The sequence below is a fragment of the Teleopsis dalmanni genome, chromosome 2 (assembly GCF_002237135.1).
Source record: "Teleopsis dalmanni isolate 2A chromosome 2, ASM223713v2, whole genome shotgun sequence".
Lineage (NCBI taxonomy): Eukaryota > Metazoa > Arthropoda > Insecta > Diptera > Diopsidae > Teleopsis > Teleopsis dalmanni.
This window is the reverse complement of record NC_051847.1, coordinates 72976012-73001210: the sequence shown is the minus strand read 5'-3', so window position 1 is coordinate 73001210 and position 25199 is coordinate 72976012. Positions and strand designations below refer to the sequence as shown.

Genomic DNA, 25199 nt, shown 5'->3' with positions numbered 1-25199 from the left:
GATTTGATCCTTTAGCTGTCTCGGATACCATGGAATCCCAAGCAAGTATGATAAAATCAATTCATAAAAGTTTTTTGGATGTAAAAATGTTCTCACTATTACCATTCTTTTAATATTTCATTATACGATACTATAATTAATACTATAATATGAATCAGTGGCCCTTGGAAACAACTATATACTCGAAAAAGATTTCTTATTATAGAACCAAAATAATTTTTATTATATTTGGATATCACCAAATATCCATCATTAGTAGTCTTTGGTAACATCTATAAAGTCGAAACAGATATGTTAACATAACACAAAAAATTTTTTATCTTCAATTAAACTAATTTTATAAAATTAGTTTTTAAGATTCAGTGAAGATGAAATTAACTAAATTTTAATCTTAAATTTAGTTTTAGGTTACAAACTAGAGCTACATTTTAAAATTAATACAAACCGAATATGTATATCTGTAATTAAGTATACAATTTAATTATGTCCGTCTGTCAGTTATCAGTCTGATAATGAATTTGTCTTTCAATATGGCTATTTGTTTTTCATTTTAATATACAAGCTGGAGTCTGAATGATTCTCTTAATTGAACGAAATTTTGATCCCGGATTAGTTGTTCAAACAGGTGGACGACGTTATCACACACATTTTATAGTATATCATGTATGTAATATTATAATATCATAATACGTTTAGTTCAGGTAAAGATATTAGTTCTGAAAATAATATACATATTCAAATAATATCGGGAACAAAGTTTTACTTTTATTTCATATTAGTTATCAATTAAAAAATCAAAGATATAGTTATCAAACTCATATACAGTAGATATATGAGTTTCAGTTTGTCTCAAAAATATTTTTTTTAAGTATAATACTGATTATATACTTTATAAGTATAAACATATTTATAAAATGTAAATATAAACGCATTATAATATTTGAAGAATTTGACTACTAATTTCCACAATCATTTTGATCTGTTTCCTCAAGTTGTGCTGTATCAATATTATTCGACTCCAGTATATTTCTAGCTTTCAATATGGTCTCCTCAGCCGGCTTACGTTCACGTGTTAAAATCCAAGTAGTTGCTATTTTTTATATAAGTTTATAAGAAAATATTTATTATAGCCATTAATGAATACTTACGACTTTTAAATGTCACAAGTGTATTTTATTCTTATCATATATATATATGTAATATCTACTTACTGGAGTGAGTATCTGGTTTTGCTTCATAGCAAGAATATACGACAGTGTAAGTGTTGTAATCTGTATCTAATATCCAATAATTGCTGGTTGCATTACGACCAAAGGGAAATGTTACTTTCAGTTTAGCACCATCAGTGATTGTGGCATAACCACTTATAAGATTTATAATTCCGGTACTGACAATCAAGCAAATAAATATAATAGCATATGATAACAATTTAAAAATAAATATATATAGTTTTATACATACTATTTATTAATTTGAGTATTGATCACATTAACTTCACCATTATCATTAAGTGTATAATTTGCAGTTATACATTTACCGCCCAACTCAGCGAAGTATGGGAACTTAAATTGCTCAAACCAAATGCCAAGATACTATGTGAGAAATATAATTAAAAAAATATGTAAAATATTTTAGTAGAGTAAGAATATTAAAATTGAAGAAAAAATTCAGTTATAATTATTTATTTAAATTGATATTGTCTTACAAGGGCAGTTGCGTAAACAAGGAATGTTGTAGAGTACTATATCTAGGAAGTATTATAAGAACAGTAGCTATACATTGAAAGATATTATATTAGAATGTGGGCAGTTTAATTTTTATGGCACGTCAACGATAATATTTAGAGTTTAAATACTTTCAGTTCTTCTCAATAGCTAAGGAAGCGAAAAAATATTGTTTTGAGTAAACGAAATTCAAAACAAATTTGATACATTAATTAATAGGTATCGAATACCTTATGGGCGATTTTGACCAACCATAATTTCGAACAACGATCTGAGGTCTTAATTAAACGTGCTCAATATTTACATTAAATTATGTTAAGTGTCCTAGAGTCCCTATGTTCCACTGGGAGATAAGAATAAGCGAGAGAGAGAGAGATGTTACGTGTCCTAATTGTATGTGTAATAAGCATTGTTCTCGATTGGCAAAGTGGCAAGCCCGGTATGTTTGCTGGCAATTGGGTGAGTTTTTAACTACACTCCACCACACTAGGACAGCAAACAAAAAAAAATTATATCAAAAATAAAAAGGATGTAAGAAAAATAAGAAAAAACTAAAAAATAAAATAAAAACAAAACGATAATTGAAACTGTCTTCAACTCTCGTCTATCACTTTTTATGGTCCTCTTTATTGTGTTTTTTTTCTTCCATGTTCTTGGCTTGGGTCTGTCACTCTCGCTATATTACCATTATTAAGCCACAATATAAGTACCTATAAAATTATTTTCAGCTTCTTTAGCAAAGTAATCCGTCTTGTCCAGTTTTTAATTAATTTTGATATTAACCTAGCACTGTCTCTTTTTCCAAATTCAGTTGTCACGTACGTTTATACAAATTAAGTCCTCAGTCGTAATAAACATTGAGGCGAAACTTTGGGTGAATTGGTTATGCATTAAGAATACAGTAAAAATAAATATTTTTAACTATAAGGTATGAGAAATGGAACATGCTACAAAACTACATGATAGCTTCTTCCTAAGCAGAAGTGAACGTAATATCTTCAATGACTAACAGATGACTAAATGACTAAAATATACATACTATATATTCATAATATATAGAATATATATATACACATATAAATATTATATATACATAATATATAGAATATAGAGGTATATATACATATATGGTGGAAAGAATATAGTATTTTTATATTCTTATGCGGAGTTCATGCTCAATATGGAAGCAGTTCAAAATATTTAATGCTGGCTTTAATGTTATAGTAATATCTATTGGTCTTAATAGAAGTCCAAGTTAAGGCCGTAAAAAGTTATGATCGTTCACCGTTTTTGTTTTTTGAAACTAATATTCCATATAATTAACACTAATACTTACTTACTTACTATATAGGACTTACTTGTTTTAAATCGAAGTTTTTCATAACTTGTATATTAGTGGGACAAGCGCCCTTTCCACTAATTTGAGCGTTACCGTAACCAATTTGGGTTATGGCAAAAAGCAAAATAAAAATTTTTATACTAAAAAAAAAACAAAAATGTATTTACATATAAGAAATGCTAAAAATTTCTTTAAAAAATTAAAGACTTACTTTATTTTGAACATATTGAGAATAACTGCGGAATTGTGTTGTGCGATTGAAAGACTGCATTTAGTGCAGAAATGCATTCTCTTTTAAGAGCTTTTAAATATTTTCTACACTGAACATTTCACTATCTTTGTTATTTCACATATCTTACCTTGTATTTGATACAAGTTCAGATATTGCAACTCACAAGTGTATGTCAAAGTAAAAACATTTCTCATACTTTTTATCAGTCCAAGGAAATTTATAGATAATTTGTTTATCATTTGTTTGTATATCGAATATTATTGTTTTGTTGTAAACATTAAATTTCTAATTGATAAGACAAAAGTTAAAGCTCTCCAGAAATTGTTTAATTATGGAGAAATATTTTGAAGCCCGCAACCCAAGTAATTAATATAAATTTTTACATTATTAAAATTATTGCAGCAGAAAAAAAAATTTTATAATTATAAAGCAGTTATTGTCATTTGTCACACTTAAGAATATTTTTTATGATATCTACTGGTCCACAAAAAAAATTATTAGTTTGAAAAATGAATGAAATTTATTAAATAATTAAATATTTTTTTAAAATTTTTTTTTATAGAAGAAGCACTCGTAGAGTCTGATGTTGATGCACCGCCTCCATCTACAAAGCCTGCGATCGAACCAACAGTACGAATAAAATGCCTCTCAGGTGCAATGCTGATCACAATCAAAGATGCGCCACCAAGTCATGAGAGTGGCCTATTTAATGGCATGGTCTATCCGAAAGGCTTGTCGAAGAATTCCACATGCCTAACAGAATACAGGTGAGTTACAATTTATTTTTGATTTTGTTGTTTTTTTTCTATTATTTTTGGATTCAATAAAAATTGCAACTATGAAATAAACATTTTTAAGGCAATTTGCTATTGAAATTTATGTTGACACCCACGAAAATTTATTACCCATAATTGCTGATTTACAGATATGAGTTTATAATTTTGTTATTTTTTCATATCTTTCATTGCAGAGATCACGAGGGGCCTTTGAGGTATAAATTACCATTGCGTAGTTGCAACACAATGCCACAAGAAACGGTAAGTTGTCATGTTCTTTGTCTATATATATATATATTTTTTTTTTTTGTAAAGAAAAGGAATAAAATTGTTAGAATTTGTAAAATTTGTTGAAAATAAGTTTTCTTTATCGATGGCCTGATCAAACTCAGCTATTGTTTAAATTAGGGTTAATGATCCTCTTAGTTATATAGTGACCTGAAGAAATTTACTTTTTTCAAATTTGTTCTGAACACGAGATATTCGTATCGTTTTGCAAGGAGCATAGAAATTTGGGATCGGAAATATAAGAGCATAATAATTAATTCTAAGAAGCCGACTATTACTGATTTTAGTATGTATATGCAATATAATGGTCTTAAATCAATGTTATATATTGAATCGTATGATCTTATTCATAAAAAATACACCAAAAACAAAAAATTAAGCCTTCGATATGCCCATATGAATATTTGGTAAAGTTACATTTAGTTGACTACATAATACACACAAGGTTTGTAAAAAACTTAAAAAAAGAAAATACTTAGAAAATACAAAGCCCTAAAGAGAAACTTTCTGTATTATCCCATCTTCCTGGGAGCAGCATGATATCACCCTCATAAAAATTTTGTTCTTTGTTTGCATAAAACTGATTCAGATGATTTTTGAAACCCTTGTCTGAAAAGCAAAGATTTTACCTTACAAATATTTTGTAGAGACCGGAATAATTAGTTAGCAGTAGGTTAGTTAGTAGCAGATCTAGAGTATGGAGGATATATTCTATAGAAACCATAATAGTTACTTAACTTGTGTGGCATCTGTCATTATCTTGATGGAATCACTTTTATTGTTCAATTCTGACCTCTTCTATTTAGATGCATTTTAGTTAGCAGTAGGTAGCAGATCTAGAGTATGGAGGATATATTCTATACAAACCATAATAGTTACCAAACTTATGTGAGATCTGTCATTATCTTGATGGAATATTTCACTTTTATTGTTCAATTCTGACCACTTCTGTTTAGATGAATTTTTTAATTGATCGAGCTGATGATCTTCAAAGATCTTTAGTTTGACAATATTACTATCACAACCAGTTCTATTTTAGTTGAGTCATGAATTTTAGTATTGTTTCATTTCAATAATAAAAAATCCATACATAAGTATTTATGCCTTCTTTGAAAGCCTTAAATTTGGCACATCTATATGAAATAAAAACTAAAGGAAATAATTTTCAAATGATTCATGTAATTAAAATGCTTCACCTCAATGACAACTGTAGCCATAAGGCCGGACATACCTACGAATGGAAACGGTTAGAACAGGTATTATTGACGTGTCTATACTCTTAATGAAATAGTTTATTTAGACCTAATTACTATATAGTAACTTGGTATTATATTATTATTGGTATAATTGGTATTTGGTATTATATTATAATGTAGAAGCATTCTTTTTGAGTGCTTCTTTGAAAAGCTTAAAAAGAAAAATTATTCTATATGAGTATAGTGGTTTACATTAGGCGTAATTTTTTCTTTCAGACTAGCAAAAAAATACTCGCAACTTAAGAAAGAAAACATGTAAAGCAACAACAATGCTCTTAAAATCTTCAGAGTTAGGTTTTATTTTTATGTCTTAAGTTTTAGTGCAACCAAATTCAAAAATCTGTCTATTGTAAATGAGTATTTAAATATGTTGCAATTATCTACTCATCCCTTAAAATGAGATTAACAAAAATAATAACAAATTGCAATATATCAAAACAATAAGATAAAAACTGCTTTCCATTGCTCTTTTATTATTCATTTTGTTTTCCATTATTTATATTAACTAATATTTAATTTTAATAATATTTATGTTTCATAAATATTACAACACAACAAAAGGCATATGTCAAAAATAAGGATTTAACATATTTTAAAAGTGATGCCAATTTGTTTCAACCAAAGTTAATGCTGTTTTTTATAACTCTGAAAGGAAAAATTACGGCTATTGTTAGTTGTTGTTGGTATCATTTTTGTCTTGAGATTAAAAGATTAAGTTACGAAAATGTGACAAATATTATTATTACCAATATTTTGGAAATTAATATTGAACAAACTTCACTGGTCTTGGTAATGGTTCTTTACAGCAGGACTTTAAATAATATGTATAGTGTAATACTTAGATATTTCGCTTATTTATGTTGTACTTTTAATTAGTATAGTATATAGTGTATTTAGTATATAGTCGAATTGACCATTTATTTGTTTAGAGTATTATACCATCAATCTTAATCATTATCGTTAATCGTTTAATATAAGAATGAAACAGTAGTATAAGCGTTTTTAAGGAAATAATCTTATATGCATAAAAGAGAGAAGAGATCCAAATATTCTTCCCTGTGGCACTTTAACAGTGATCGTTTTTAATGTTTTTTATTTTTTTTTATTTGAGATATATTCATTACTTTGGAACCTACTTAATTTCATATATTTAAAAATAAATGTATATATATACATATTATAATCTCTGTTTTTTCTTAATTCGTATTTAATTATTTTATAATTATATACATAATATATAATTATAATTATAATTTATAATTGTAATTAATAAAATTTTTTTATATAATAGAATAATTTATATTTATCATATTTATCAATATTATAACGCATAGTATTATGTTTTTAAGATGTTTAATTATAATATGGTTTATTAAGTATAAATATAAATTTATAGAATAAAGATACAGTTTAAATAAAAATTTTTAATGCATCATTTTTCCTATTTTATTTTATTTTATTTTATTGTATTTTATTTTTATTGTATTTTAATTTATTTTAGTTCTTTTTATTTTAATTTATTTCATTTTATTTTATTTTCTTTTATTTTATTTTTTAATTAATTTTATATTATTTTACTTATTTTATTTTATTTAATATTATTTTAATTTTTTTTTTAATATTTAGTTTTACTTTTTAATTTATGCAAATGGAAATAACCTTTAAACTTAATTAAAATATTTCAAAAAATGTATATAAGCGCGTCCTTAAGTGTGTAATTAGTATAAAGTTAAATAGTTGCAATAAATTTTTTTTAAATTAAAATTTATATAAAATATTTGAAATATTTTTATGTGTTTAATGAATATTTTTGTTGTAGAATATTAGTTTCGTTCCGCCCATTGCTTATTTATAAAAGCGATTGTGGTTGGTTTGATATGAAGATGTCTTGCCATTTATTAATGCAAATTCTTCGACATTTAAAAGCAAACTTGACTAATTAATTAGTTAAACCTTATGAGTTTGATATTTTAATAATTGAATAAGCACTGTTTAAAAGCATTGAATCCGTGCTAAAATTATTTGTTACAAGGTAAAAACTTAAAAATGTGAAGATGATTAAGCAATATAAACCACAAGCAAACAAGTTCATTCGGTAAAATTTAGAAATATTTCAGATAATAATAAATTGCATAGCACAGATGTTATCATTGGAAACAAAAATGCTCATTTTTAGTTTGAAGTTTATTGTATATAATAGTTAATCTACAGAATTTTTTAAAATTTTTGTTTTGATTTATTGCATAGTCAATATTTTCATTTCAAAAAAATTAAATTATAAATTTTAACATTTTTAAAAATTAATAATATCTGACGTGACCTCATTTTGAAACAATGAGATAAATATTTAACAGATGTCGGAAATATTTTCCTTGGCATTTTTATTAATTTCTTCTAATATCAATATTTTAAATATCTCAAGCTTTTATTATATTTTCTACTTCTTATTTTCATATTCGTTAAATTAGAGTATCTTAAAGAGTTTTTAGCAGCAAGCTTGGTTTCAGTATTAGCATAAATTTTCATAATTTTTTAAGATTGATAACAAAGTCAGAGAAAAAAAAAATAATAACTTTCTGCAGCTAATACTAAATGAATGAAGAAATAATAAAAATATATATAAAAAAATATTTATATGATTTCGGAAATCATCGACACAGTGTGAGATTTTAACCCTCTAAAACCAACTATTAGAAATGGATAAAAAAAATTTTCACCACTCTTCCAGAGAGCAATGAGTGAAACTTCATTTCAGTAATTAGGGCTGATGTCTTTTTAGGCTTCAAAGAAGACCTCACACTTCACTTAGTATCATCGAGTGAAGTAACAACTGTATCATCGAGTGAAGTTACAAGTGGGTCTAAGTGATTGTTTCGCCTTTGTTGCTTTTTTATAGAGCAAACTCTGACTTCTTTGAGCTCAGTCAAAATCTTAATATATTCATGCATATTCCTGACTCTTACAAACCACGATGCGTTAAGTACTAATTTTAAAGTTATCATTGGATACCTTTATAATATTTCAAGATTTGTGCTTTGCCCCATAATTGTATTCCATTGGTTTACTTTTATTTCAATGTAGTCTTGCAAGTAAATACTTTGTTTTCAAGAAGCTGAGATGAAAGCTAAGTAAGATATTCGCAATTAGTCCGTTATTAGTCCTTGATTGCTTAAGATATTTTGTTGCTATCCAGTGGCTTTATTCTTTCTTTTTTATTGCATGTGGATAAAGGCTACCCAGAAAATTTGATAACATGTTATTACGGATAATAAAAATGAAAGATGTTTCCAAAGATCTCTGATTAGATCCGAACAGTATCCGAAATAGTTGCGTGGTTAGCATCAGAACTCATTTGTTTAAGAATGAAACATTTTTGTTTAGTTTTGAATGTTTTCACATTATTACTATTATCACTATTGTCTACTTTCCATAGTATGACATGGTGCCTAAATTATTCTTTTAAATCTGACTCTATTTGGTACCTCTCTGTAGGTGTCGTTCCATGTATATCGTGCTTCAGTTGGCTCACTTACGACCGTTCTTCTATACGTTTTCGCTGGCGCAAAAGGTTTTCTGCTACCTTATGAATTCTATGTCCATGCTTTTCTTGCTATTTAATCTCTCGGTTGTCTAAGCATATGACCTATCCATTTCCATTTTCTCATTTTTATTTCATTTATTTAAGTAAATTGCAGTCTGCTCTGCCTATTGTGAATGTTCAAATAATTTTCCAAAAAATATGTTGGAAAATTCCAGTTGTCTTTTAAGACCATATGAGCAATTCATTTGCTATTAAGTCAAAATACATAAATAAATAAATGAGTTTAAATAGATACTAATCATAAAAATACTAAATTAATAAATTTTTAGTGCACAATTTTTTTATTATATATTATATTTCACAACATAACAAAAAATATATGTCCAAAAAACAAGCTTTTGAAATATTTTAAACGTAATGCCAATTTGTTTCAAACAGACTTTAGATAAACCAGACTATTGTTGTTTTACAACACTGAAAGAAAAAATTACGGCTATTAAATAATATATTAACTATTAAAATAATTGGGCTAAAAGTAATAAATATATCAATTCCACAAACACTATTTTGCATACCGATTTGTAATTAAGATACAATATAACAATTTCATCACATTTCAAACACTTTCATTCAAATGGAGTCATAAAAAAAAAATATAAATACAAATTGTGTCTTAACTTCAATTAGAGTATCTTGTAATTATTACGTTTCGTTTTTATAGAGATTGATTAGCTGTAATTAATCTACTTGCCCACAAATGACGACAAAACCATAAACTCAAAATCATTGAAATGCATTGGTAGATACGCTAAGTTGCTTAATATGTTCGAGTATATAGTCAATTTAACAATCTTTTTGTCTTCGATATCTACATAGATATATATAAAAGTAAGTGTACTAAAGAGTTAACTCCTCTAGCAAGTAATTTATGTTGAAATCTTAATTGATGTCTATTAAGTTTATTGTAGTCTCTCTCGTCATGATTTTCGATATTATGGCTTTAGACTACATTCTACATTCTTGGCTTAATTTTTTTTTTATCACTCTTATTACGAATGGCCAAATGACATATATTGTTAATAGGCTAATTCAGATTTAATGATTTCTTGTTGATTAAATGGACTGTTAAGTTTTATATTTTCTGTGTTTAATTACTTATAACGTTATTTTACACAGACAAATGAAGTGGTAATAATTTCCATTTTTACATAGACCTCGATTTATTTAACATATTCAAGAATATTGTTTCTTAGTTAATTAAGTTTGTTCAAAAAAAAATTAATTTTCGAGTTTTATCATTAATAACAATTAAAGTAAAACTCATGTGTATCTTAAGCAAAATACAAGCATAAATATTATTTAGTAATGATTTTTTTCTGACAACGATTCTAATTTTTTATTTATACATTAATACCGTGCAAAACTGCATAAAAGTATCTAACAAGTATCTTAATTCGTTAGATACTTATATGCACGTTTTCACGATACTAGTGAATAAATAAAAAATTAGAATCGTTGTCAGAAAAAAATCATTACTAAATAATATTTATGCTTATATTTTGCAATTCTATTTCATATTTAGAAGTTATGTATTACAAGATATGTGAAAGGTTTTGGTTATACTATCTCTTTACGTAAAAGTTAATTAAAGTTTTAGGTTTCCATGCAACTTAACTATAAATATTTTTTACTCATCATTTTACACCCAAAAGTCTAGTAGATAGTATTACAAAAGTAATTGCAAACTTATACGATACAGTTAGTATCTTAGAAAGGATTTTACCAATAGACAATATAAAGTTCATTAAGGGTACTCACGAATCCTCTAAAATTTATGCAACTCAAAGCTGTCTATATTTCAGTAATACATTTTAATCGTTTATATCAGCTTTTCTGTTAACTCAGTTGGTATATTTTAATAATAACAAAAAAAATATTTATAGAAGCAATTGATTAAACTTAAAATAATTAAAAAAAAAAAATTATATACTTAGCAAATATTGCCAAAATATCACAATACGTCATGTGCCCACTTGTCTCATTTAGGTAGTTTTGCTCATGATTAGTATGTTTCCACTGCTTACTAAGTAAGTGTTACTTACTAAAGAGGCATTGGTCACTAAAGAGAATATATAAAATAAAAGTAAGAAATCAAGTTAGATAAGATTAATCTGAGTGGTCCATACGTAGACCACTTGGATATAGAGTTTCGTTCCTATATAGATCTTGTAATAAATATTTTTGCTAATTAGAGGAAATCTCCTTAGTCTGTTATCTCCTATCTAGTATCCTATTAAAAAACCTCATACCAATGTCTAGAACATTGTTACACACTTGATTAATGTCTAATAGAAGATATCGAAAGACTTGATTATCAATAATCTTCATATAGGTTATGAACATGTTAGTCATATTCACACTTAAACATATAGTCGTGATATGTTGCTTTTTGAAAGTATATATATATATATGTAATATATTCCATAGAAGATTATACTTTCCCTGCAGTTGTTGGCGGTTGACTCCACACTGACTACTTCGTTATGCACTGAAATATAAGACCTGCTGATCTGTTTTTATAGTTATCAATTAGTCAATTTACCATTGCGTTATCATTGTGGCATAAAAACCTTTTCCGCACTATATCCCCTTTAGATCTAATGTGAAAGAAATAAGCCACCCCCATTGACGTAGAATAAAGTATAGTAGATTTATTATGCCACTAATCATTAAGTATATATTCGACATAATACCTAACTAGTTACATTTGAAGCTAATAAATTATAAATATCACGCCCCACCCTCATCACTAGGGGTGAATAAAATCTCACTATTACTGTACTCATTAGAATTATTTATATTTCGTTTTTCCGTTTATCAGAACCTTTTTTTGTAAATATTTAAATGAACTATACCACTGGGAAACTCAAAAATTTTTAATATATATTTTTTAAAAATATTTTGTTCTCTCTTAAGCTTAGCATAAAATCTATAATACCAAAACTATAATCAGTATAATGAACTGCTTTGTAAGTCTTCTGCAGTGACTAAAATAGAACATCTAAGAAAATATATATAATCCAAAATAATATGATTGAGAAATGAATATTTGCATTATAGGAAGATATGCTAATCGCATTCTTCTAATAAATTCTAAATAGGTACCTATATTGTTGATCTTAAGGAACCCTTTAATAAATTGTATATACTATCAATTGCTTAAACATTTTAATAAGAAAAAAAGTGGATTTGCTATTCTCGACAATATTGTAGTAGAATATATATAGGTACATTCATATTGAACAAATAAAATGAATGTGTAATATTTATATATTATTGTTAGGGAATGTGGCACTGAATATTTATATATAAAACTATATAATAATAATTTTAGAAATGAAAATAAAGCTTACAAATATGAAAAAAATTATTCTTTTAATCAGTAAATTAAACCTCAACAAAGAAAAAAAAAATGGGGGCGGTTTTGATTCCGATAATATTTACGGCAGAAACGAATACCAAAAATCACAATTTATTTTAAAATCCATTTCAAATAAATTAGAACATTTAACTGGACCCTTTGCATAATTTACCGTTACAAACAATCTTTATATTAAATTCAAATACATATTTACAATATAATAGTTGTTACAGCTCATACCTTTATGCACACAATATTTAAAGTAAATGTGAATTATAATTACGCATATTATATTAGTCTACATATGTTTAATGCACTTTTGTGTTGTATATTCAACAAAGATTTATAATTCTCATGGGGTTTAATAAACCTACCTGTTAAATACAACGTAATTTACCAATTGATGTTGAAATATGTTAATGAAACTCATTTGAAAATCAAAGTCTATTTTTGGAAATCTAGCAAGAACCGAAACTTTTTAAAGGCTGGTTTTAAGTCAAATTAAAGCACGGATCACTTTTTAATTTAGTGTTTTGAAAATTTTTTTTAAAATGTGTTTTCAGGCCAGATCTTATTTGAACTTGATCCTGACACTGTACGTCATGGTTCTAATACATTTGTTATAAGAAATTAATTATAAAATATTGTATAAATAATTTTTCTTTGTTGTTTAATATTTCTCTGGATATTGAATATGGATCCGGATTATAGAAAAATTTAATTCTGTATGATAATATCTTTTGAATTTACTTATTCTAAGTAATGTCGATTCACTTGGCTTTGTCTGTGCACTGACTAATTCGGTCTTTTTGTGGTTCTTATAATTCCGCGTATGTGACAAAATTCCATCTTTGTATTTCTTTTTGTGGTCCTTCTGGTTCCGCTTGTAAACAACGTTTAAACATGGTTCAATATGGACTTTATTTGTGCTCAAGTGGGCTTTTGTGTACAAGACCGACACTCCAACCTAACCTAACTTGAGTTACGTATTTATTTTTATTTATTTATCGTTATTTTTATTGCTTAACATGTATTGAAAATCTCACTGTATAAGACAATCGCCCTGCCCTCACAGTAGAAATCGGTCAAGTTGAAAGTATTGACGAGAACAAAGAATTTCTTGACTGAGTATATAAATATTTATGTAAACAATAACTTAAGAATAAAATACCTTGAAAAAAATCGATGATGTATATAAAGCAAATATAAATAAGAATTTCCAATATATTTAAGTAAATAAATTAAATTAAATTTTTATTTACAACTGCATAATTAGCAAGAAATACTCACACACAAAGTGAAGACAAATATTTCGATGAATTTGTATCTGAAAGCATTGATTTGAGGCAGTGAATATTTCAAGGTGGTCTTCACAAAAATATTCAGAAAAATAGTTAAGTTTGTCAGTTTTTAAAATTGTTGTAGTAGTTAATAGTAGTAAAAATAAAATAGAAAAAAAAAATTAAATACAGCAAATATTTGTGTGAAAACATGAAATCGTTAGGTGCAATTGCATAAATTCAATGAGCTCATCGCTATTTAAAAATCTTTGCAATTTGTTTTTAGAATCGGAATTTTTACATAAATATGCAATTTTAGTATGTGTTTAAGTTAAATTATTTAAAATTTAATATTTGAAAAGTAAAAAATGCCATAATTATATCTATCATTAAATCTTATAACATTATTTCCGCGTGATTGTGTTTATGAGATATGCATATTGTACTTTGTTGGGCGTTATTGTTAAAAAAAATAAAAAAACAATATTTCTCTTAATTAAAATATGATGATACTGTAGATAAATTTATTAACTTTAGAGTTTTTGTTTTATAGTTTTTTGCATAATTTGCATGTAATTTTGACTCTGAGCTTGACTTAGTTCATGGCGTTTGCATGAACACCGACCGCATCACAAAAGTCAATTAAATAGCATAATAAATTTTTATTTATATTTAATTACATTATAATTATAATATAGTCGCAGTATTGTTGTTTTTTTTTCCTTCTTAATTATTAATAAAGCGTGTATATTTTTTATGATTTTAGACACGAATATAGACATTATGAAAAGAAGATACAATACTTTGTGTCATGCTTAGTAGCAGACAGAGCTACGTTAGCGGCTAATGAAGTCAAGAGTTCAAGTTGAAAAACATGCAAAATCTTTTTTTTTCACTTCAGCACGTTAAGGTCAAAGTCAGTGTTAAGTATTTCAAGTGTAAAAAGGTTCTTAGAACTTTCCTTTGCCAAAAAACTAAACTTGTTTCGGTTTTTGTTGACTATTAATTATTATCATTGTTTTTAATTAATTCACGTCTGGCAATTATGGACTTAGATAGCGTTTCGAAGCGGACTTTTTCACGGGAAGACTTAATACTAAACAAAGAAATAATATCCATGAATCAGATAAAAAGTAATTTAGCGTATATGTTTATCTATAAAAGTAATAATTATATACTGGCTTCGAAGTTTGTGTCTTAAGTCATTTGTTTGCTGTGAGAAGAAAAAGAATAATTTTGAAGCAACAAAGTTTTATGTTAAGAAGAACATAAAAATTTTATGTTTTAAAGAGTAGTTAAGGATAACTCACATAATATATTAATTTTAATATTATACTTAAAATTTTTATATATAGAAATAGTTAGCAATTTATGTTAGTGAATTCCATATATGACATATTACTGACATTAGTAATAACAAAGTTTTATGTTAAGAAGATTATGAAAAGTTTATGTTTAGAAGAGTAGTTATGCATAATTCACATAATATATTAATTTTAATATTATACTTAAAGTTTTCAATTTTCATACATACATATTTTCATAATTGACATATTACTGAAATTAGGACAAAACCCAACTTAAACTGAAAAGCACTTATTATTTATTATTCAGTACTTATAATTACTGAAATTAGAATACAAATCCTAACTAAAACTAAAAAGTGTTTATTATTTAAGTTAAAGACTAAAGTTCCATGTCAATTTTATAATTAAAAATTCAATTTACTTGCCAGCAGCCATCAGTAAAAAGAAGTCATGACATCAGCTAAGGCAATATGAAGCTTATGACATCATATATAATTACGTGTTAAAAGATTTTAAAGATTATTACCACAGACTTATAAGTATAAGGTCAGCGCTACTTACATATGTCATATATGTTTGTCTGAATAAGCTATAACTTCTACCTGTTAACACTTCAATAGCATTTTAGAAGTATAAAAAAATATTAAATTTTAATTTAATTGTAAAAATTAATAATTCTGCGCTTCGTACAATTCTATGTATAATTTTTATTTATATAAAAATATATACATCAATCAAACCAATTACTAAAAAAAATTTTTATTTACGAGTAATTTTTCATTTAAATATCATTGGAACGTGATTGCTTGATGGCAACATATGTACCATATATATGTATATTGTTTTTTGGTTTTAGTGTATCAATAAAAACTTGACCATGAAAATACCGTATATAGTAATCAGCTAAATAAATAAAGAAGGTTATTTCATAAACGCCCACAAGACGATTTCGTTCAATCAACTTGGCGAATTCTCATTAAAAGTGTTTTAGGCATATATATAATCATGTTTTCAGCTAACTTTAAGTGTTTTAATTTCACGATTTTAGGTAAATAAAATTTAAAAAATAAATACAGTTTGTTAAACAATAAAAAATAATGTCGTCACGATTTCAATATCCCAGGTTCGGCCCGTTAATAACGGATTTTAAATAAGAACAGTATTTTTAAGTAGATAGCTTCTTCTACTATTCTACATGGTAATATAGCTTAGTTTTTGAGATATCGATCTTTAAGAATAGAAATGTTTATATGTAGTTTTGCAAATAACAAGTATACGTACTATCTAGTATGTCATCGAGGGTGTCAACCATAGTTTGTGTAATCAGTGTAAAAATTTTGCATAATAGCTGGCGCTAGCTGGAGTGCCTAGTCCGTGTTAGTGCAATCAATGTGAAGAGATCACAACTCGATATCTTTAGGAATAACCTACGTCGCCATAGAGAATAGTGAAAAAAGTTTTACAACTACTGAAATGCTGTGTCAAATTAGCATACAGGGGAAATCGGGTTCACGTGGGAATCTCAATTCATTTGAAGTCATCTTATAAATCAGTCATATGTACGATACGAGTATATATATGTAACATATAGTCCAGAATTATTTAACGTGATTACCTGCCATGAAGGCTTAACACCAGACTATTTCTAACGCACATATCGGTATATTGGCACCAATTGAATCTGTATGTTTTGTTATGAAAACTATCTGCAGTATTCTTTGAGTCCTAGCACCCGATTAAAAAATGAAACTTCACATTGAATGAAAGTAAATCAATACAGTCATTTTACCCTTGTGTATTTGGGTTTGAACCATAGCTAGTACGATAGTCCCTTCAAGAAATCAAAAATGTGATGTCCAGTTTTTACTAGTTTATATATAATAGTTAAACTTTTAAAAAGTAAATTTTTAGTCATATTCATTGAAGTAAATTCAATATTTTTCTCAACAATTCTTAGGATTAGCAGATATACTATGACTGTACATATCAGCATAGTCGAAGGTACAGGTCCTAACTCGAGTGGTGCAAGTGAAATTCATTGATTACCAGTGATTCTCGAACTAGTACAGGGTTGCGCCTAATAGATTTTAGTCGGTTCTTACGACAAGTAAACCTTACTTTGGAAGTATTCTAGTCCCTATCTTGAAGGGGGAATGTGTTTAACCCAATAGGTCTGTTTTCTATTTAGTATAAAAACGTCAACAGTTGACACTCTTGGCTATTCAACTAATTTATTGGGTACGCACATTTAACAAATGATTTTGGTAATAGTAATTGGTAAAAATTGACATTAGATGATGTTAGTGTAATCAATGTATAGAGAATAGCAATTTCAAACCTTGAAATCTAGAGAAGTAAACTACATCGATCTATAGCATGGTGGAAGAAGTTGTTCTAGTAATTTTGTTTGTTATTTTGACGTACCCGGGAAATCGGAATCGTGTCAAAATTTCAATGATATGAATTTATCATTCAAATCAATGTTATATAAATATATATACAATTGAATTGAAAATATTAAACAACCAACTTTCACTTGCAAAGTGTTAGCGTGTTTATTTAGTGTGTTGATTAAAAGTACATTAATTAATAAATATATGCATTATGATGTCAGACAACTACAGACGTCACCGATAACTACTAGCCGACTACTCTTTTTGTTGACGTGCCGATATACTATATGTCATTCCTACACAGCAAGGTCATCATTCATTTACACAATGAACATAATAGGTCTATTTTAGTTCTGGTAAAAATATGTCACCTGTCGAGATTTTTAATAATTGAAATAAAACTTAGTGAATTGTTTTGTATAGATTTGATTTCTTTTCCAAACTTTGATTTAAAGATGACGATTTTAATATGAATAAAATAAAATTTAGTTAATAAGGTTTAATAATAGATATATATTAAAAATATTAAAATCATATTAAAGTATACTTTGTATCTTGTAATTAATGAATCTGTAAATGACTTAAAGAATCTTCTGTGTCATTTAATCAGAACTTAACATTTATGTTAAGAATGTTAAGAATTCAACATTTCTAGATAATTTTGTTAAAAATAGTTTATCTTAAAATTTAAATTACCGCTAATAATCGTATTTTATAAGTTATTTTCTGACTAAAGAGCTTTAATTAACATAATTAAGTTAACTTCACGATTGTCATCAAAGTTATAAAACATTTTTGAAATAAATTTCAAACTGTGAAGAACTTCAGATGCTGTTCTGCTTCAAATGAAATAAAATTTTCTTAAAGAATTCTTTTGTCTAATTTGACACAATGCCTTAGGAAAAGTAGAAAAAATGCCATAATAGAGATAATAGCTGAATCCGAAAAGACAGTTATGCTCTTCATTAATGCAGTTGAGTCTTCAAGACGTTGCTTAGATTTGTTGCTTTATTGACCGTAAATAATTTTGTTTTTTTTTGTCAAAGAAAAAAATAAACTTCATTTGAAATTAAATTATGACGTCAAAATTAAATTCAGTAAACTTGCTGAAGCAGTTATCGTTGCAGATCGAATTTAAAATAAAATAAATATAAATAATGAATATTTTTCTGTATATGTGATTCATTGTTTTCTGTTTTAATTTATTTTTTTGTACATTTAAGTTATATTAATATATAATTCAAAAAAAATATCGAAGATATTTTCATTGCTGAGTATTTCTAAATCATCAACTAAGGTCGTGTGGGAGTTAGGCTAAGTTGATGCTAAACCAAATGGGAAATTTTTTGGGATTTATTGCACTGCACTCATTTAGCCATTTAACAACACGTATCGACACATCACTACATTATCGGCACAACTTAGAATTTCCCTCATTTAGAACGCAACTTAGGACGTGTGCGAGTTAGTCTAAGTTGATGCTAAACCAAATAGGAGATTTTTTGGGATTTTTTGCACACGTCCTAAGTCTCTTCACTAATAAAAATACGATAAGAAAAACCATCATCTAAGTGTTGTTGTTCGAAGACCTTATCAGATTATGTGGTACGCACTTCAGGTTTGTAAAACATAAGTTCTATACTTACTAAACTTTAAAAGCATGGATATTCAAAACCAAATGTAAAACTCGTCATAACGTCTATATGATAGACCCAAATGCTATGTGCATCATTATTAGATAAATTTAGATCCTCTTTTATACTCATATCTTCAGTAGAACGAAGCACCGAGTAAGCATTTCTAATGTCTAGCACATCTGTTACCAATTCAGTTTCTTTTTATTATTTTACAGTTTTGCCTACTCAGATGAACGAGTATATCGACCATAATCTTCCTGTAATGTTTCAGTTAAACGTACTAAACGTACTAAGGACTAAGGAAAGCAAATGGGAGATTTTTTGAGATTTTTTGCACTGCACTCATTTAGCCATTTATAAACACGTATCGATACATCACTACATTATCGGTACAATTTAGAATTTCCCTCATTTAGAATGCAACTTAGCCTAATTCGCACACGTCCTAAGTCTCTTCACTAATAAAAATTCGATAAGAAAAAACATCATCTCAGTGTTGTTGTTGATAAGGTTATCAGATTATGTGGTACGTACTTCAGGTTTGTAAAACATAAGTTCTATACTTACTAAACTTTAAAAGCATGGATATTCATAACCAAATGTAAAACTCGTTATAACGTCTATATGATAGACCCAAATGCTATGTGCACCATTATTAGATAAATTTAGATCCTCTTTTATACTCACATCTTCAGTAGAACGAAGCAACCGAGTAAGCATTTCTAATGTCTAGCGCATCTGTTACCAATTCAGTTTCTTTTTATTATTTTACAGATTTGCCTATAGTCTACTCAGATGGACGAGTATATCGACAATTATCTTCCTGTAATGTTTCAGTTAAACGTACTAAATAATCACAATTTTCGTAGTATTGACACATTATGTAGTTAATGATAGTATGTTTCATTGCTTTTATAAAAACAATTTATTTGGTTTAAGATCGCTAATGAAATTGATTAACCTTACAAAAAGCTTACGTGATTTCTAAATTAGTTACCCTTAACTAAATTAAGGGAAATTACCACAAAAATATCGAATGCAATATTGCAAAATATATTTCCCAAAAGGGAAATTTAATAAAAGGGCATTTGACACATTAAAAAAAATGTAGATAAACAAAAGACAAAGTGTTTGTTCTTTATAAACAAAATATATAATTGAAATAAAAATTATATCAATAAATTTATATATCATATATATATTTGATTTCATTACACAATAACACACATAATTTAAAAATAAATACTCATCATTCAGCTGTAAACAAACAAAGATCTCCTACAACTTTCACAGAACCTTTTAACTTATGCCAAAGGAAAAGCCTAAATCTTAATTTGATTAATATAAGTTGATTTAGCTGCAGTGGGAACATACTATAAGCGATCAATAATTGAAAAAGGCAAATCCTAAAGAATCTTTTTGTGGACATGGATGACAGTTTAATTTGACATGTAATAGTGATGCAGCGCTGTTAAATCTGGACCATTTAACTATTAAAAACTGTTTAAATAGACTATAATAATTTTAATGTAATTAAAAATTGTTTGCATGAAAACAATTAGAATAACAGATGAGAATTTCTGTAGTCAGCCAAATCGAAAAAGAGATACAGATAAGTAGAACAGCAGACAGACATGCAGATGGATAGGTAGATCGTCACCTAAGTAGGCAGTCAGATAGAAAAACAGGTTATGGGATCAACACGCAGCCAGACAAACATAAAATGTTATTTTGTGGCGTTAAATAAAACATACCTATAGGTAGATCAATGCCTTCTACACTACTTTAGAAAGAACTTAACAAACTTCATATGCCTTTTTCGTACTAAATATTTGAAGAGCATAAACAGGAAAAGCTTTTAAACTATATATATATATATATTTTATTTGTAATTTTTTAATAAAGAGTGGACTATATGACTACTAGAGTATTACCTTCCTGATTTCAGAGGCCTATACATTTTATTTTATAGAAAAATATGCGAAATTCGTGTTTAGCAGTTTAGATTTAAAAATAGTTAAATTTATAAATAAAAATTTCATGATTATTTTAATTAAATATTGCAATTATAACTAAAATATGTCTCAACATTTTTCTGTAAATAATTTCTTAATTTTTTTTTTTTTCAATTAAAAAATAAATTTCTACTAATTAAATTTAATTGAATGAAAAATTTGAAATACAAAAAATGAAAATTATTTTGTTTATTTTTATTAACAATCAAATTGCTTATTTCTATAATTAAATTTGAAAAAAAAATCTAATCTTTATAGATGTAGTAAACATTTCCTACTTTTCTCTCTTCTTAAGTATTTCCGTACCTCATTTTTAGTCTATACGAGTACGTAATTTCTTATTTCCGTGCTCTTAGCTCGCATGCCGGTTTTCTAATTTATTGGCAGATTACATGCTGGCAAACCTAAAGTAAGAAATGTTCTAAATTCAGTGCGGGAACAACAGTCTTAAATTAGCACAAGAACTGAACGAACAGTTATAGACCGACAAACTCATTCTCATATTAACTTGGAAGAAACACAATAAGCATTACGATTACATTTCTAGCCATCATTAATTTACAAATAAAAATAAATATTATTTCTTCTCTACTCGCATATATGGAAACCGACTTAAGTCCGCCCGTCAGTCTTTCTATTTCTGCGTTCTTCTGCATTTGTCTGCGTTCCTCTGCGGTCTTCTACGTTCCTCTGCGGTCTTCTACGTTCCTCTGCGGTCTTCTACGTTCTTCTGGCTGTGAGTACGCATTGCGTGTTGTGCTGATTCAGTGTTGCGCATTGGGAAAACGAGGCACGTAATTTACGTTAGAACTGCCAAGTCTTATTAGCGTTTCCAGCGATTGATTGTTGAGGTTGTTCAGGTGAAATTTTCAACTTGAAAAGTAGCTTAGCATTTTTATTAAAGAATTTTAACTTCACATCTGACTGGTTTGCCAACAAATGAAGTTATTTATTCCTCAAATTCTGAACTTAAGAAAGGGAGAGAAGACAGTTAAATATAATTTTAATTTAGGATAATTCTAAAATAATTAATTTGCATTAATGGATTACTATTTTATGTATAATATTTAGTTCATTGTTGTCAGCTAAAAGTAGAACTCTTGTGTGGCTCTGTTCTGGCATGAAAATGGAAATTTATAAGAAATCATTTGGAAATTAGAAACTTAGAAGCTTAGAAACTTAATAAAATACATAAAAAATACTTTGAACAGGAGTTAATTATAACAATAAAATTTAATTAATCTATTCTACTCTTACGTCATAACGAACGTTCATAATTAATTTAACAAAAAAGCACATATGAACAATATGATATATTGTTTCAGTCTTTTAGTCTGCAATATAATTAATAAACCATTAACTCTATAAATTTAATAACCTTTCTATCTTCCAAACGTCAACTGGACTATATTTTTTTAATTGTGATAAACTTTGGATAACACGCTGATAAGAACTATATGTGCATATTGTTAAGCAACTAGTCAGAAAGCAACTAATCGGAAGGCTACTCGACGCGGCCAAGGACGATTTACGTCTGTAATGGCCACCTAGGTAGTAAGTAAGTATTAATAAATATAGTACCAATCAGGGTGTTCCCTAAAGCTTATCACATTTAATAAAATATAGCCTAGTTGACATTTAGAAGATAGAAGAGGTTATTAAATACATAGTTAATGCTCATTAAATCATATTAGAGACATACAAAACGTACCTTAGATTATTGATAGACACTCATGTATCTTATAACAAACTGTGACTGTAGGTAAGAAACTTGACATGGAAAGTAAGCTCTTTTCGTAACATGATGATCCAACTTCTATAAGAATAAAGTTAATGGCAAGAATAGATATCCTAATGTGAAATTATGCATTAGGTGTGTGATCAATTTATCCCTTTATAGCACTACTATTGGTGAGTTCCTACTCTACTGTGTTGGATAACATAATTGATCCTAGAGTCTTTGACTAATCTCGTTAAACTATATCAATATCTGTCTTCACATATCTGTCTTAGCTCCATAGGTTAAGTTAGGATTAAAGATTTCTTTAGGAACCGGTGTTAAAATCTATTTTCTTTCTTCTTAAGAAAGAAAGATTTATTGAGGGGCAATTTGTTTATGGGAGCAATGGGTTATTAGAATTTTATAAACAATTATGATTATTTATTTTCCAAAATTTGTTTGTAATGCTTATGTTTTGAATAAAAAGATAAGAGATATCAATTAACACAGATTATGTTAATTTGAACCAAATTAGAACATTCGAAAGAAAGGTGCTGAGAAAGATTTATGGTCCCATCCGACTGAATCAAGAAGAATTTCGTCGGCGTACGAATGCTGAGCTACTACAACTTTGTGATGGTGAAGCTGTGGAGAAGTTCGCAAAGTCGCAACGCTTGAGATGGTTAGGACACGTCATGAGAATGCCGGACGATAGACCACAAAATCGAATACTCCATATTCGATATGGAGTATAACGCCGCATAACGACCGCAGCAGAGGTAGGCCACTTATAAGATGGCTCGACAACGTGACTGAAGACATCAGGAAAATGGGTATCCAAAGCTGGAGATCTAAAACATCACGCAAAGCAGAATGGAAAAAGCTGGTTAATGCAGCTAAAGTTCACTCCAAGCGGCAACGCTGATGATGATGATGTTAATTTGAATAAACTAATTTTAGATTTAATTTAATAGACATACATTAATGAAACAATAGTTCTTGTACGTATTTTGTCTTATTTTTGTACATAAGATAACATTTTGGAACTGTAACTCAAAGAAAGTAGTTACTTCCACTAGCTATGCTCTGATTACACTAGTGAATGTTAGAGGGATTAGAAAGACTCCATAGCAGGGGCTAACAAAAAAGGGTTTGAATACGCTTTTGAATAGTAGGAAGGGATTGGATTGGAGGGATTACAAAGACTCCTAAGTATGGGATTAGATAAGAAAAGAATCAACACGGGTTTAAATAGTATTACGTTTGATTTTCAGTTCCCTTGTGCTGGCATGATTATCCCTTGTGCTGGCATGACATCTTTTTGAACGATATTCATAACTTTACCTTATGCTTTATATAAACGGCATTAAAGATAATGTAATTGATCTTCAGTTCCTTTAGATTTCACACAGTCTGGTCTTCTTTGATCGTAACCATAATTTAGTTGTCATTTTATATTCAATGTGGACTAAAGAGAAAATCATCCTTTGCATTCAAGTTTCCAGAGCAGTACTGATTTTCGAATTATTTAGTATTCTAAATAATTATTGTATTATTGATTGATATACAACCTTCTTTTATCTCTCCTTCTATATATAGCTAATATAAATAAATTAATTACAAAAAGTGAATAAATTTGCAGTGTTTATAAAATCTTCAATAAATGTTTTAAATACCTGTTTTATTAGTAATTACAGTAGAGCTATGAAATCCATAATTTCCGATTATATTTATGTTAGTTTACATATATAAAATCTATCAATTTCAGTTTAATCTACGTTATTTAAGAGAACATTTATAAAATCTATTATTTTCGATTATATTTTTGTTAGTATACATATATGAAATCTATTATTTCCGATTTGATCTATGTTACTTAAGAGTACACATATGCTTTTATAGTTTATTTTCTTCTGAAAATCGTAATTTAGCAGCAGTAGTCATAAGTTTGTCTACAGTTCCTTTCAACTTCAATTTAAATTTAACTTATGTAGTTCTGCTGTCTTAATCCCAACAACATAAAGTAATGATATTTCAACAAAAAAAAAACAAAACTGTTAATTTGCTTAAAGAATGCTGTCCATATGTAGGAACAACAGAAACTCTATAATGTTCTTTCAGGTAGCCACAGACAAAGCGTCACACTAAGTTGAGCATAAAATCTCAAGTTGAAAACCATACAAATGTAATCAGCGGACAAGCAATAAATCTGCTAAGAAAAACTTAATAATAAGACAATCCGGATAGATTTTTATCTTACGATTGTGTTT

The 25199-nt window shown here is 27.5% G+C and overlaps 2 protein-coding genes across 3 annotated transcripts in view; one reads left to right on the top strand and one right to left on the bottom strand.

The window, feature by feature from the left end:
* The window catches only part of LOC119683259, a 91639-nt gene that overhangs the window by 59390 nt on the left and 7050 nt on the right, over positions 1-25199 (top strand). For both annotated transcript variants that reach the window (XM_038096899.1, XM_038096900.1), the window contains exons 4-5: positions 3858-4062; positions 4266-4332. In XM_038096899.1, coding sequence (XP_037952827.1) covers positions 3858-4062; positions 4266-4332 — 272 coding nt within the window. The remainder of the gene's footprint in view (positions 1-3857; positions 4063-4265; positions 4333-25199) is intronic.
* LOC119683260 (apolipoprotein D-like) lies at positions 902-3365 on the bottom strand. The gene is made up of 5 exons (XM_038096901.1): positions 3275-3365; positions 3083-3203; positions 1462-1592; positions 1212-1387; positions 902-1090 (listed from the first exon to the last, which is right to left on the bottom strand). The coding sequence occupies exons 1-5, from the start codon at positions 3349-3351 to the stop codon at positions 957-959; spliced, it is 639 nt and encodes a 212-aa protein (XP_037952829.1). The 5' UTR covers positions 3352-3365; the 3' UTR covers positions 902-956.

Excerpts from the sequence above, each read along its gene's own strand:
- LOC119683260 (XM_038096901.1), bottom strand. The coding sequence starts at position 3,351 with ATGCATTTCTGCACTAAATGCAGTCTTTCAATCGCACAACACAATTCC. Across the intron at positions 3,204-3,274 it reads CTCAATATGTTCAAAATAAA|TATAAAAATTTTTATTTTGC; the intron begins GTAAGTCTTTAA and ends TTTTTTTTTTAG. Across the intron at positions 1,593-3,082 it reads AAAACTTCGATTTAAAACAA|TATCTTGGCATTTGGTTTGA; the intron begins GTAAGTCCTATA and ends TTTCTCACATAG.